Source organism: Phyllostomus discolor, chromosome 7 (assembly GCF_004126475.2).
Source record: "Phyllostomus discolor isolate MPI-MPIP mPhyDis1 chromosome 7, mPhyDis1.pri.v3, whole genome shotgun sequence".
Classification (NCBI taxonomy): Eukaryota; Metazoa; Chordata; class Mammalia; order Chiroptera; family Phyllostomidae; genus Phyllostomus; species Phyllostomus discolor.
In genome coordinates, this window is record NC_040909.2 from 138,477,253 (window position 1) to 138,489,886 (window position 12,634).

At 71.3% G+C, this 12,634-nt stretch overlaps 2 protein-coding genes across 6 annotated transcripts; both read right to left on the reverse strand.

The window, feature by feature from the left end:
* Positions 1-1,057: 1,057 nt before the first annotated feature.
* MROH6 (maestro heat like repeat family member 6) lies at positions 1,058-8,031 on the reverse strand. 4 transcript variants are annotated; one of them, XM_028533722.2, is made up of 14 exons: positions 6,392-8,031; positions 6,024-6,176; positions 5,692-5,846; positions 4,933-5,050; positions 4,571-4,755; positions 4,354-4,491; positions 4,127-4,241; positions 3,872-4,015; positions 3,629-3,802; positions 3,244-3,411; positions 2,889-3,008; positions 2,544-2,646; positions 2,393-2,458; positions 1,926-2,255 (listed from the first exon to the last, which is right to left on the reverse strand). In XM_028533722.2, the coding sequence occupies exons 1-14, from the start codon at positions 6,635-6,637 to the stop codon at positions 2,017-2,019; spliced, it is 2,124 nt and encodes a 707-aa protein (XP_028389523.1). In that variant the 5' UTR covers positions 6,638-8,031; the 3' UTR covers positions 1,926-2,016. The 4 variants fall into 4 exon arrangements, with proteins under 4 accessions (XP_035887372.1, XP_035887374.1, XP_035887373.1 ...); XM_036031479.1 differs by having other exon boundaries at positions 1,058-2,255; positions 2,393-2,646; XM_036031481.1 differs by lacking the exons at positions 5,692-5,846; positions 6,024-6,176; positions 6,392-8,031 and having other exon boundaries at positions 1,058-2,255; positions 2,393-2,646; positions 4,929-5,012.
* Positions 8,032-8,319: 288 nt separating this feature from the next.
* On the reverse strand, positions 8,320-11,577 carry NAPRT (nicotinate phosphoribosyltransferase). 2 transcript variants are annotated; one of them, XM_028533738.2, is made up of 13 exons: positions 11,312-11,577; positions 11,004-11,131; positions 10,841-10,923; positions 10,559-10,689; positions 10,338-10,453; positions 9,876-10,072; positions 9,662-9,802; positions 9,327-9,411; positions 9,150-9,230; positions 8,950-9,052; positions 8,712-8,866; positions 8,521-8,628; positions 8,320-8,434 (listed from the first exon to the last, which is right to left on the reverse strand). In XM_028533738.2, exons 1-13 carry the CDS (start codon positions 11,532-11,534, stop codon positions 8,372-8,374), a joined length of 1,614 nt encoding a protein of 537 aa, XP_028389539.1. In that variant the 5' UTR covers positions 11,535-11,577; the 3' UTR covers positions 8,320-8,371. The 2 variants fall into 2 exon arrangements, with proteins under 2 accessions (XP_028389539.1, XP_035887376.1); XM_036031483.1 differs by lacking the exon at positions 9,150-9,230.
* Between the last annotated feature and the right edge of the window lie 1,057 nt (positions 11,578-12,634).

Genomic DNA, 12,634 nt, shown 5'->3' on the forward strand with positions numbered 1-12,634 from the left:
AGCCACCGGTGGTGCCGATGGACCTGGTCAGCCTGGGCACTCACAGACCAGAGATGCCCGCCTGGGGCGGGGCTGTGGCATTGTCACAGCCGTGGGGGCAGCCCTGGTGAAGCAGGCCGTGGAGACACCCGGGGCCTTCCGGGGAGCCCAGCAGAGAAGTCCCCCTGAGGGTCCCATGCCCAGGGCCCAGCAATAGTCTGGCCTTCAGGAGCCTCCTTCTGGTAGGCAGAGCGTCCAGCAGCCTGCCACGGACTGGGCGGGGCCAAAGTAGGGGCGGGGTGGACACAAGACCGTGAGCGGGCGGCTGGCTGTGTTGTGCAAGAGGCAGCCTGGGACAGGGCGGGGTGCGGGCTCCCCACAGAAGCAGCCAGCCCCCCCACCAGAGGTGGGCCCTCCTGTCCCCGGGGCACCACCGTGGGGTCGGCCACGGGCCCGTGCGTCATGCTGTGCAGAGCGGATGAGCATGTGTCTGGCAGGAGTGGGCGAGGGCGCTCACCCTGGCTCCCACTCCTGGCCTGTAAGGAGAGGTGGCTTCCACCAGGGCGGGGGGGGGGGGGGTCCATGAGGCTCCTGCTGAGCCAGACCCCGGTCCAGCCTGCGTCGGGGGGCTCCCTGCAGACTCCTGCTGCAGGACACAACCCAGCCCCACGCGGCCCCCGACAGGTGACGGGCTGGCTGGAGGACGCCCGAGGGGAAGATAGGGCACACCCACTGCCTCCGGCTCCCCGCCGGGGGCCTGAGGGTCTCCTGGCCCGTCTGGCATGTTCCCTGCCCCCCCCCACGCACACTCATGTAGTTTAATCTCATCCCGAACTGGTTCTGTGGGACCTGAGCTGACACTTCAAACCTTGACCCTGGTCCCACACAGACCAAGCCCTAGGATGCCCTGCAAGGGGCCCTGACCCCTTCCTTCCGACGGGGCTCCGACGCTGGCACCCCGTGTTCCTGCCCGCACGAGGCCTTTTCTGTAACCCCAGTCTGAGCCCGACCTTGGACCCGACCGAGTATCTGGGCCACACCCTCAGGCCAGACCCACGCCCCAGACAGACGCCGGGCCCCTCTGATCCATGTGCATTTACTTCAGACGCTTCCCCTAGGAGCCGGCAGGACCCCCGGCCTTCCCCAGGGGCCCCACCCTGCAGGCAAAGGGGCTGTGTCCACGGAGGTCTCTCCGAGGCCGCAGCTCGCAGGGAGGGGCTTGAAAAGCAGTTCCAGGGGGTGGGGGTGTGCTGGGTGGAGGAACCCACCCACAGCCCTGTGTGCTTGGTCACAGCTTGGGGGGTCTGCAGGGGGGCTCCTTCCCCGAACGTCCCGTCACACCTTCCTCATTTGCCCCCGCACAGGGTGCTGCGGTGCCGGCGAGCGGGCTCGGCCTGGTGGGGGTGCAGGTGCTGGCCCCCACACGGAACCCACAGGTAGCACCCCAGGCCTGCGGTGTCCAGTGGAGAGGTCAGGGAGGCCCTCTGCAGAAGGCTCGGGTGGGGTCCGGTCTGATGGCCGGGAGTGGGGAAGCGTGCGGGAGACGGTGCCAGGACAGGGGGCGACAGGTGTGGGCGGGAGGTCAGGCCAGGACTCGGGCTGGCGAGGAGTGGGCACATGACAGGGCTGGCAGGTGGCCAGCAGGGTAGGGGGGCCAGCCGGGGGGTGGGGGGGCGGCCCAGGAAGCCGCCGGAGCTCCCAGGGCTTCACAGTGTCCCGCGCCAGACCCCTCCTTGGAAGGTCGGACGTCGCGCAGGCCCGGGGCCGGGAGGCCGCAGGCCTGAGGAGGGATGGGTGCGCCCGCAGGCGCAGGGGCTCAGGCGACATGGTGCTCGGACAGAAGCGCTGACGTCCTCCTAAGGAAGGTGCCGCAGCCGCAGGGCGCTCCCGCCGCCGAGGGGGCGCGGCCCTGGGGCGGGCAACGCCAGCTTCCAGCCCAGAGCCCAGGGCCGGGGCCCCAGAGCGGTGGGGTGCCAGGTGCAGATCCCGAGCCCTCCCTGGGCTGGACCCCCACCCAGGGGACGGCCGGGGCCAGGCTCAGCCGGGGCCGGGGCAGCCCCACCGCCCCGCGAGGCTCCGGCGCTGAAAGGGGCTGTCGGGGTAGACGGGCGGGGGCCGGGCGGGCCGGGCGGGGCTCCGGCGGAGACCGGGGAAGCGGAAGCGCAGGCCCCGCCGCCGACAGCCCTGTGCACGGGCCAGCAGCGCCACCTGCTGGGAAGATACCTGCGCAACGGCGGCCACGGCCGGCTCGGGGTCGCTCTGCAGCTGCCCCAGGCCTGCGGGAACAGTACAGTAGCAGCTCAGGAAGGGCCACCAAGCGCCCCAGGACTCCTGGCGCATGCATTCCCGCCCACGCAGCCCAAGCACCCACCGCCCCTCCAGGACGGCACACCCGGGCAAACTGGGCCCTCACCCTGGCACAGGGAGTCCAGCAGGTCCGAGCTGACGCGGCTGGGGCTGCTGTGATGGACAAGGAAGCCTGGGCAGGGCAAACCTGTGAGTGCCGGCCCCACGCTCCCAGAACTCGGGGTGCGAGGGGCAGCGTGCCACCCGGAGTGCCTCACCTATGAGCATGGCAGCGGCCCGGCGCAGAGGGTCCTCCGGGCTCCTCAGGTAGCCCTGGGTCTGGCTCAGGAAGCGGGGCACATGGCTCGGGTACCACTGAACCTGGGGACATAAGAGCTCACGGCAGGACGGGAGGACCGGTTCTGCGCACAGAGGAGGCGAGCGCCCAGGCTGGTGTCCCTGGGGAGCCTCGAGGGCAGGGGTCAGGGCCTGAGGTCTTGGGCCTGCCACCACCTTGGCTGGGAGGGTGGAAAGACTCGGTTTGGGAGGAGACAGTGGCCCCCGCGTGTAGTGGACTGAGTGGGCAGCTGGCCATACCCCGTCACTGTCCTGCCCCTACTGACCAGGCGCTGGCAGACGCGGCTTAGGGCCTCAGGGCTGTCGTAGTGGGCCACAGTGACCACCTCCTCCAGCAGGCCCCAGCGCAGGGCTCGGTCACAGCGGGCCAGGGTCCACTCTGAGCTCTGGGACACGGGAAGGGAAGAGGGTTGGGGGCCCAGAAAGTAGCAGAGGTGGCCGGAGTGTGGCCAGCACGAGGGTTGGGGAAGTCCAGGGCAGGCATCCCAGGAACCTGAGAGCCCGAGAGGCCTGCCCCTGAGGTCCCCGGGGACGTCCCTGACCAGCCGCTACTTCCGGGGAGGCAGTGGGATTGGACGGGGACAGAAGCGCTGGGGCCACCCCGGGGGGGGGGCGGCTGACCTCTGCGGCATCCAGGCTGGGGTCATGCAGGCGCAGCAGCAGCGGCACCAGACTCTTCAGCACCAGCTTCCGCAAGGGACCTCGGAGCCCCACCCGGAGCCCGCCCTGGCCGCGCCGCACCAGCGTCCCGAGGAGCCCGGTGGCCGAGGCGCGCACTGAGTCTCGGGCCTGCGTGCAAGACCAGCTGTCAGCTGGCAGGGCAGAGCCCGCAGCGAGAGGGGCTCGGGATGTCGGCTGTCTGGGGGCGTGGCCTGGGGGTGGAGCAAGGAAACTGCGCCTGTAGGGGCAGGGGTCTAAGGGGGGGAGCCTGGGGAGGGGGCTGTGCCCTGGAGGGGCGGGGCCCTGGCTCGGGGGCGGGGCCTGGGCGGGACCGGGCGGGCCTCACGTCGTCCAGCAGCGGTGGCAGACGCAGCCCCAGCTCCCTGCTCAGGCGTCGCACCGGCGCCCGCGGCTGCAGCAGTACCTTCCTTAGCGCGCCCAGCGCTGCGCCCACGAGTCGCGCATCGCCTTCACCCAACGCACCCAGGAGCGCGGGCAGCAGCACGGTCACGTGTCGCACCTGCGCAGTCTGGGATTGTGGGCAGCCGCCCTCAGCCCCCGCCCAGTCCCACCCGGCCCCGGGCCTCACCTTCCCACGGTTCAGCGCGAGGTGGCCGAGGCCAAGCAGCCCCAGCCAACGCACTGTGGGCTCCGGGTCGCCCTGCCAAGCGCGGAGCCGCTCCAGGATGACCTCCTCCCGCAGGAGCCGCGTGGTGGGCCAGCTCTGCAACAGCTGGGCCGGGGGACGGGGAAGTCAGCGCGCTCACGTTCCTGGTGCAGGTGGCGACGCTTAGGTGCCAAGTCCTCTGTCACCCTTCACCAGCCATCCCGGAAACAGGCTTACCCCAGTGAAGAAGGCCATGGCCGTAAGGCGCTGGGCGTCGTCGGCGCTGCGCAGCCGGGGCAGCAGGTCAGCGAACAGGCCCCGCAGGTGGTGGTCCGCATGGGCCACCATGGCGCTGGGGTGGGGTGAAATGGGAACTCTCCCTCTGCTTATGGCCTCACCCCTGGAGCAGCCCCTACCTGACCACCCTCCTGCCCCTGCCTCTCCCCCTACTCCCCTGCCCACACCTGGCCAGCAGCAAGACGCCCTCCAGGTGGGTGTGGGCTCCCACTAGCCTCCTCCAGCCTCCAGCCTGCTCCATGCACGTGACCACCATGCGGCTGCCGTCCCCGGTGAGCAGGGCCTTCAGGGCCTCCACTGTGCAGCTGGGTGTGGGGGCGGTGGGGGGAGGCCCATGAGGGGGCGGTGCTGGGCCGGCCCTCACCGCCCCAGTGCGTGCCTTACCTGGTGTGGCTGCGCGGTGGCCCACGGTGGGACGGGGCCCAAACCTTGGGGGTGTCGGGGGAGCGTGGGCCCTGGGCCAGCTCGTGCAACTGTGTGACCAGGGCCAGGAGGAGGTGCGGGTAGAAGCCCCGTGTGGCGCCCACGCAGCCTGACACGGACAGCATCTCCCCAAGGGCGCGAGTGGCCTGTGGAGTGAGGAGCCCCCTCAGGCTCAGACACACCGTGGATGCTTGGGGGACGTGATGGATGGGTGGGACTCAGGCGAGACCCTCCTGCCCCTGGCCCCCATGGCCCGACTCACCCGCCCCCTCGGGCTGGGGGTGGGGGCGAATCCCCTGGCAGTGCTGGCTGGAGTCACCTACGGCCAGGGCCTCCTGCTTGGGTCCAGCCGCGCCCTTCAGAGCCCACAGCAGCTGCACCAGCACCTGCCCGTTCACGCGCTGGTTCCGGCTCAGGCTGCGCCACAGCTCAGCCGCCGTCCTGGGGGTATGGGGCCGTGAGGCCAGGCCCCTGCTGGCATGCCAGGAGCCCCCAGGGTGGGGGGGGGGTGACCACCGGGACTCCAGCAGGGGGAGGGACCGGTAAACCATCTCCCGCCCCCCCACAAGTCCCTCCAGCGCCAGAGGAACAAAGTAAATGGCATCTGTGCAGACCACACAGCACGGGGCCGCAGGGACGGCTGCCGCAGTGGTCTGTCTGCTCAGGCCCCGTCAGACCGGCCACGGCGGAGCACACATGGCGTCACAGTCGGTCACTCGGAGGGTGTGGCCGGACACCCTCGCCTGGGGCAGGTCACACCGAGGAGCCAGGGGTGTCGGGACACAGAAGCCGCCTGGTCGCTGACCCTGCCTTACAGGCCCCCCTCACCCCCCCACCGCGCTCCAGAGGTGACCAGGGGGAGAATTTGTGCCCCACGCCAGGAACCCATCACCAGGGACCTCGAGGTGGGAGGGGTGGGGAAGCAGAGGGGGCAGGGGTGGGGGGAGAGGGAATTGGGAGGTCCCGCCCCCTCCACGGGCGGCCACGCTGGGCCAGACTCCACCGCCTCGCGGGAAGGGGAAGGACGCCGAGTGTGGCGGTGGGGGCGCGGCCCCGGGGGGGGGTGCAGGGGAGCCGGTTACCCGTCCGGGGGCAGCGAGCAGGGCAGCAGCGCGCGCACCACGTCCCGGGAGTGCTCCAGGGCCAGCGAGCTCAGCACCCGCAGGGCTGCCCGCCGGGGCCGCCCCTCGGCCAGGCCGGGCACCTGCGCCAGCAGCCCACGCACCAGGGCGTGCACCTGGCGTGGAGAGGCAGCTGTCAGTGGCCGGGCCGCCTGACTCCCGGGCGCTGCCCTCCGTTCCGCCCGTCAGGGGCCGCCCGGAAGGGGCTCCTGCGTGTTACTGCTCGCTCCAGCCGCCCCCCCGCGGAGGGGAGCCAGGTGGGAGTTTCCGGGGGGCGCAAGGGGGGCGCTGACCTGCTCCTCCAGCCGCTCCCCGCGGGCTTCCAGGGCCGAGGACAGGGCGAGTGCTGCCGCCTGTGTCCCCGCAAGGCCAGCCTCTTCCAGGCAGGCAGCTGTGCACAACGCCAGGTCGGAGAGGGCCCCCTCCTCCCAGGAGCTCTGGGGGGGCTACGGTGGGGAGTGGGGTGCATGAAGTCCCCTTGACTCTCCCAGCTCTTCTCCCCGGGCCCCCTGCCGCCTCCCCAACACCACCGGCCCCGTGAAGCGCTCTGCTCTCGCACTGTGCCCAGCCTGCCCAGCCCCCATGCCTGTCCCCAGCTTCCCCTTTCTTCAGTGCCCCTTCCCCGAGGCCGTCCCCTCGGCCTCTGTTCCCTCCCGCTCACCTGACGGGGCCCCTCGGGGGCTGGGTCCTGTGCATGGGGCGGGGAGCAGGGCTCCCGGGCGGCTGGAGGGACAGTGGGTGCACCTCCAGGTTCTGCCTCGGGCTCCAGCTCCGGTTTGGGCTCAGGGTCCTTGGAAGGAGCTGCCGTGCGCTCTCCCTGGCCTGTCCGGATCCCTTCAGCCAGTGCCGTCAGGGTTAGGGCCCCCACGGGGGCCCCCCGGGCCCGGCCCCACACACCCCCAGCCATGGCCACCGCCACACGCAGCCCTCAGTGGGGCTCAGCCTGCAGCACCTGCCCAGGGTCCTCCCAGGAAACCCTGCCCAGGCCTGACCCAGAAGCAGGCGCTGGGTGGGCGGGGCCGGGGCCGGGTGTGGTCCTGTGTGTCTGCTCCGTGTCTGTGGGGGCTGGGGTCCGCCCAGGGGTGGCCCCAGGCAGGGTGCCGCTGGAGGCTTGGGAAGGACCCTGCTGCCTGGGGTGCTGGTGGGGGGGGGCCAGCCCGAGCCTGCGTGCCTGGGGTCTGGCTCTGCCCCCGCCGCCTCGGGGCCCCGGAGAAGGAGCGAGATCCCCGGGAAGGATGGCCAACGTGCAGGAGAAAGGGGAGAAGGGCCCTTGGCCCTGACCTCCACCCCTCTGGGCAAGGGTCCCGGGGAAGGCACGGACAGCCTGGAGGTGGCCCCGGCGGGGTCCAGAAGTCTGGGCCCGGCCCTGCGCTGAGTCAGGTCCAGGCGGAGCCACTGCATTCCTGTGCAGCCAGACATCCTGGGACAGGGGTGATGGGGTGAGCTGCCGCCACCTCTGAGCCTGGGGCAGCCCTGGGCGGAGCCAGTGAGGCAAGAGGAGCTGCACCTGCTGCTTCCCAGGCACCCTTGCCAGTGACCGCCATCCTTGGGGCGCCCCCACCCCCAGGGCCGGCCAGACCACAAGGTTCCCGGACTCGGGCACCTCGGCAGTGAGCACACAGCTGGGCACAGGGGACCTGCAGGTACCTCGGGGCCTGATTCTGCTGCTGCATCTGCCCGCCAGCCTCCGCGCTCCCCAGGGCTGACCAGGCCTCTGTCCCTAATCTCCTGTCACCCTAGCCCAGTGACATAACAGGCATTGCCCATAGTGACCCCAGGGAGCCGGAAGAGCTGGTCGGGCCGAATACCTGGGCGGGCGGAAGTGCTCTGGCAGCACCCCAGCCCGCCAGCATTCCTGCATGCCCTCGCCCGCCCGGGCCACCTCCTGCTGCCCGGGCAGGACAGGCCCCGCCCCTCCCACCGAGCGCGCTCCAGGAGCCCAGAGCCTCTGCCCTGAGCAGCTCCTCCTGGCCCCTCAGCCTTTTCACTGGCTCTCCCTTCCCAGGGCTGCTGGGCTGGGAGCTGGGTCCCCAAGGCTGGGGCCTGGCTGACCCCGAGACAGATGCCAGGATCTGGAGAGAGCCGTACGGGTGGAGCCCGGGGCACAGGGTCCCCCAGGCAGAGCTGTGCAGGCCTGGCAGCAGCAGGGGACAACTGGGCTTCTCTTTGCCTTGGGAACCCCGAGGTGCCCCTCTGACCCAGGTGTCGTGTCTGGACACAGGAGACCCCCTGGGTGGCGCCTCACCCCCACCCTGTGGCTCCCGCTCCTGAGCCCTGAGCCTCTGGCAGGGAGAGGCCTTCCCAGGAACTCCTGCCACTCCAAGGTGGGCACCAGAGCTATCCCCTTCCCCCCTTTCCCTGGGGCCCCGCCCCCTCTCTGACCCACCCACCCCGAGGCCCCGCTCCCCAGCCTCAGTGGCACCCCCGTCACCCTCGGGGACCGGCACAGGGCAACCTCCCCACCCCGGCCAGGCCTGGGCCTTCCTGCAGGCATGAACCCCCCTCTGATTCCCAGCTGCACCCCCCACCCCCCATGCTGCCCTGAGGGTCAGGGGGTGGCAGCCTGGGGGAAGAAAAGACGCAGACGCATTGTGGGGGGCAGCGAGCAATCGTGTTAACTTCGAGCGCCAGCGGGGGGCTCTCACTGGGGGGCCCCAGCACTCAGCCGGTGCAGCAGGGCCTGCAGCTTCTCCGACAGCGCCACCTGCAGGGACGAGAAGAGGGGACGCTGGGTGGCCGCGGGGGCAGAGGGCGCCCGGCGGCGGGGGCAGAGGCGGCTCCTCCACCCACCTGGTACGGTGCGGGCTGCTCCAGCCGCCTGTGATCGGGGCCGAGACGGCTCAGGCCCAGCTGGGCGAAGGCTCTGGACTCGGCCAGGGACGGGAGGGGCTCACACAGCTGGGGCAAGAGGGAGGGAGAGGGCTGGCTCAGGGCCCGGTGTCCGGGCTGGGTGCGGGCGGCGGGGTGGGCCAGGCGGTCACCTGTCCCTGCTGGACCCAGAGCTGCAGGAGCTGCTCCACCTGGGCCGGCTGCACGGTGCAGGGCTCCCGGGCCCCTCGTGGCCAGACCCGCAGCTCCTGGCCGGCCCGGGGCGGGGGCTCCTCGGCCAGCTGCAGCACGTCCAGCAGCAGAGTCCCTGTGTGCGGGCGGCACCGAGAGTGACGTGGGGGCCCGGGGCGCTGGGGGGGGGGCGGGGCAACAACAGGAGGGGCGCCTCACCGTCGGGGCCCAGGAGCCGGAAGGCGGCCTTGCTCCCCGGCAGCGTCTGCTTCTCGGGGTCCTCAGTCAGCTTCATCCGCGGCTGGCCGCCCACGGACACCAGCTGTGGGGCGGGGTGTTGAGAGAGGAGCCTTCTCCCCCTCCCCCACCCCCGCCCCTGCCCCCCACGGCCCGCCCCCGGGCCCCAGGCCCGTCTCCACCTTGTACACGCAGCCCAGAGAAGGCTGGCGGGGGCAGGTGACCACGCTGGTGCCGATGCCCACGACGTCCACCTCGCTGCCCTGGGGGACGTTGGAGGAGGAGGGGCCCTGAGCTCAGGCAGCATGTGTGGGCCCAGGGACCCCAGCCACCCCCACACACCCCCCGCCCCGCCCCACCTCCTGGGCCAGCCGGGCCAGCTCCTCCTCGTCGATGTTGTTGCTGACGGCGATGGGGACCGACTGCAGCCAGGGTGCCTGGAACCTGTGGGGGGGGGGGGGGTTCCCAGAAGTGCTGACCTCACCTCCTGTGGGAGAACCTGCCCTCACCCACACCAGCCCCCGGGTCTCCACTGAGGGAGCCCCAGACTAGAGCTCCCATGGTGGGAAGGGCAGGGGGCAGGGGGCAGGGGGCAGGGTCCCTCCCTCCGCCCCATCCCAGCATGGGTGCCCCTGCGTGGGTCTCTCACAGGCACAGCACCCCGGCCCCCGCCCCGGCCCCGGCCCCAACCCACTGGGCTGCAGTGGTCCGGAAGAGCCCTCGGATCTCCTGGGCTTGCTGGAGCAGGTCGCCGCTGTCCAGCCGCACTCCCACAGCCCGGTAGCCCAGCTCGCCCAGCGCCAGGGCGACGGCCAGGAAGTTGGGGAGGCCGCTTCTGCAGGCAGGGGCAAGCGGGTCGGGAGGCTGCAGCTGCTCTGCTGAGCCCCCCGGGGGTGCCTGGGCCTCACCTCCTCACACTGTAGGTGTCCAGCAGGCCCTGGAAGGCCCGGGGAAAGGCCAGGGCATAGGCCACAAAGGCTGCCCGCTCCCCCGGGTGTGGCTCCTGCACCCCCAGCCCCAGGTGGGCGCACACTCGCTCCAGCCACGCCTCCACGAGGGTGGCCAGATCCACCCTGGGGCCCTGGCCGGCAGCCGGAGCCAACATCTAGGGAGAGGGATCAGGGAAGGGTTGGGGACCCCGAGTGCAAGGTGGGGTCTGGTTCGCACCTGGCTGAGGGTCTGACTAGGGGCGATGCCACCTGCCTGCCACCTTCCCGGTGCAGCACCGGCTACCTGCCCAGAGTGCCTGGGTGGCCCAGCCCCGTCGTCTGCCCTGGAGCAGAGCAGGGACCGGACCACCCCTCCCCCAGGCAAGGGCAGGCCTTAGAGTCTGCCCTCTGGAGTTCAGCAGGGCAGAGAAGGGTACTGACCGGGTCAGGGGGCACCTCGGTGCCTGAGAAGGACGTGACGAAGGAGTGTGCCAAGGTCCCCGCCACCGGCACCCCCCTCAGCTGTCCCGCCAGCACGTTGCTGCTGCAGTCGAAGCCTAGGCCAGAGCAATGGGCAGGGCTGGGGGACCTCAGGCAGTGGGGAGGCGGGGCTCTCAGGCCTGGCCTCCCACTTTGCCGCCCTGCCCTCCCCTGGCCCTTACCCCCCAGGTAGCTGTAGGTGGAGGCCGTGAGGCCCCCGTCAGGGCCCTGAGCGCGCCGCAGCCCCATCTCCAGCAGCCGCTTCTTTGGACCCGCGATCAGGCGAAGGCGCGCCGCGTTGGTAGCGATCAGGCTGTGGGGAGCAAGTGAGCAGGGGACCCTGCGCCTGAGCCGTGGAGGAGCTCACACCCAGCGCACAGAGCCACACCCACACCCGCAAGGGCCGGCCCTCCTCGGAAGTCCGAGCTCCAGCTGGGTCGCGCCGGGCCGCCGGTGGGCCCCACCTGGCATAGCTGACTAGGCAGAGGAGGGGAGTCTCGAGCAGCTGCACCACCAGGAGCGGTCCCGACACCTGCAGCAGCGGTACCTGTGGGCAGGGGGGTGTCAGCTGGCAGCCGCACGACCTCCTTCAGGTCCACCCCTCCGCCCCGCTCAGCCCGCACTCACACCGGGGAAGGCGAGCGAGCCCTCGGGCAGGGCCCGCACTGTCACCCCGGAGCAGTCGATGGCCCGGAGGTGCTCGAAGAACGCGGGGTCAGTGTCTGGAGGCAACACCGAGGCCAGGAACTGCACGTCTGGGGGCGACAACGGCACGCACGGGCTGGGGCAAGCGTGCAGGCAGACGGGGGGCAGGCTAGGGGGCTTCGTTTAAGCACGGGAAAGGCTCGTCGGGGTCTTGTTGGGGATGGGGGCGCTCGTCGAGCAGGAGGAGTCCGTCTGGGGGCTGGGGTGCCTGGCAATGAAGTAGGGGGTACCTGCGTCGCGCAGGTGGAAGGTGCGCAAGAAGCGCACGCAGTCGCGCAGCCCCGCGGCCAGGGCGAATGCGCCGCCGAACGGGCAGTGGCGGAAAAAGAGCTCAAACTCAGCGAGGTCCTGCGCCCGGCCCGCACGCCAGTAGCCCAGCGCCATGGTGGCCTGGTAGAGGTCGGTGAGCAGCGGTCGCGCCGCCGCGCGCCCCTCGGGCTCCTGCTCCGCCATCTTGCCTCGGCGCCCGGACTCCGGCCTCCCCGCCCCGGCTGGCCCACGTGACACCGCCCAGCCCAATAGAGCCCGTATCCCGAGCCTACAAATCACGACGCGCCGCAACCCGCAATCCGGGAGCCCGGAGAGTGGGGACACCCCGGAAGCAACCACCTTCCCCGCAGCAGGAATGGGCGGGATAACTGCCGACTTCTGGATAGGAGAGGGGCCCTGGCGGCCAGACCAGGGCTGACGTGGTAATGTGTCTGTCGTCCGGGCCACCCCAGCTCCTCTCAGCCCCTCGAGGCACGGCGCCTCCCGCCCCCCCAACTCTGCATCGGGTGCAGGGGGTAAGAAAGTGCAGTGGTAACCCCACCTCCAGCTGCACTTCGCCCTGCTGCACCAGAAGCCGACCCTAGCGGGGGGGGGGGGGGGGGGGGGGGGCAGGAGACAGGAGCGGGTCCACACTGAGCTCCTGCGTCTGGGTGCCACACCCCCACGCCCCCCAGCGGGCACCAAGGCCTCCAAGTCCTGCACGGAGCCCCCCACCACTGAGCCGGGCATCCATCCCTGCGTGGTTCAGGGCCCTGGCCAGTAGTGACTGCAGCCCACTTCCCAAGTGGGGGGTGTGGCCAGCATGCCAGCCGGACTGCCTGGCTGGTGGTCCAGGGGAGGGGCCCAGAGTGTCTTAAGCACTGACAGACAGGGCAGGCAGAGGCGGCAGTGTGTGGGGCAGTGGCATGGGGCCTGCCCAAGGCCCAGGTCCCCAGCAGGTGGAGTAGCCGGGCAGTGTGCTGGGGAGACAGGCCTGAGCGAGGGCCGGAGCTGGTGGGGCAGGGGACTGGCCCCAGTGGCAGGCCAGGCTGGCCCCCGGGAACCTCTCTCCTGCACAACTGCAGGCTGGCACTCGGGCTCCTGGGAAGGCAGCGGGGCCAGGAGAGGAGCAAGAGGCGGCCACGTGGAGGGTGGAGGGCTGGGACCCTGCCCGCCCCCATCCGGCTCCAGCAGCTGGGGCGGGACATGGCACTCCATGGGAGACTGAAGACAGCGGGCACCGAGACAGGGCAGGCGAAGGGCACAGCCACGAGAAGGCTGTGCAGAGGCCAAGACAGGGGGGT

Bases quoted from the DNA above. Each gene is read 5' to 3' on its own strand.
- NAPRT (XM_028533738.2), bottom strand. From the start codon at position 11,534: ATGGCGGAGCAGGAGCCCGAGGGGCGCGCGGCGGCGCGACCGCTGCTC. The intron at 9,231-9,326 runs GTGGGGCGGGGC...AACGTCCCCCAG, and splicing joins TGGCCCGGCTGGCCCAGGAG to GGCAGCGAGGTGGACGTCGT. The intron at 8,867-8,949 runs GTGAGGCGCCCC...GCCCGCACACAG, and splicing joins CCGGCTCCTGGGCCCCGACG to GGACTCTGCTGCTGGACGTG.
- MROH6 (XM_036031479.1), bottom strand. From the start codon at position 6,637: ATGGCTGGGGGTGTGTGGGGCCGGGCCCGGGGGGCCCCCGTGGGGGCC. The intron at 5,847-6,023 runs GTCAGCGCCCCC...TCTCCACGCCAG, and splicing joins GGGAGCGGCTGGAGGAGCAG to GTGCACGCCCTGGTGCGTGG. The intron at 3,803-3,871 runs GTGAGGCCCGGG...CAGACTGCGCAG, and splicing joins TCGCGCTGAACCGTGGGAAG to GTGCGACACGTGACCGTGCT.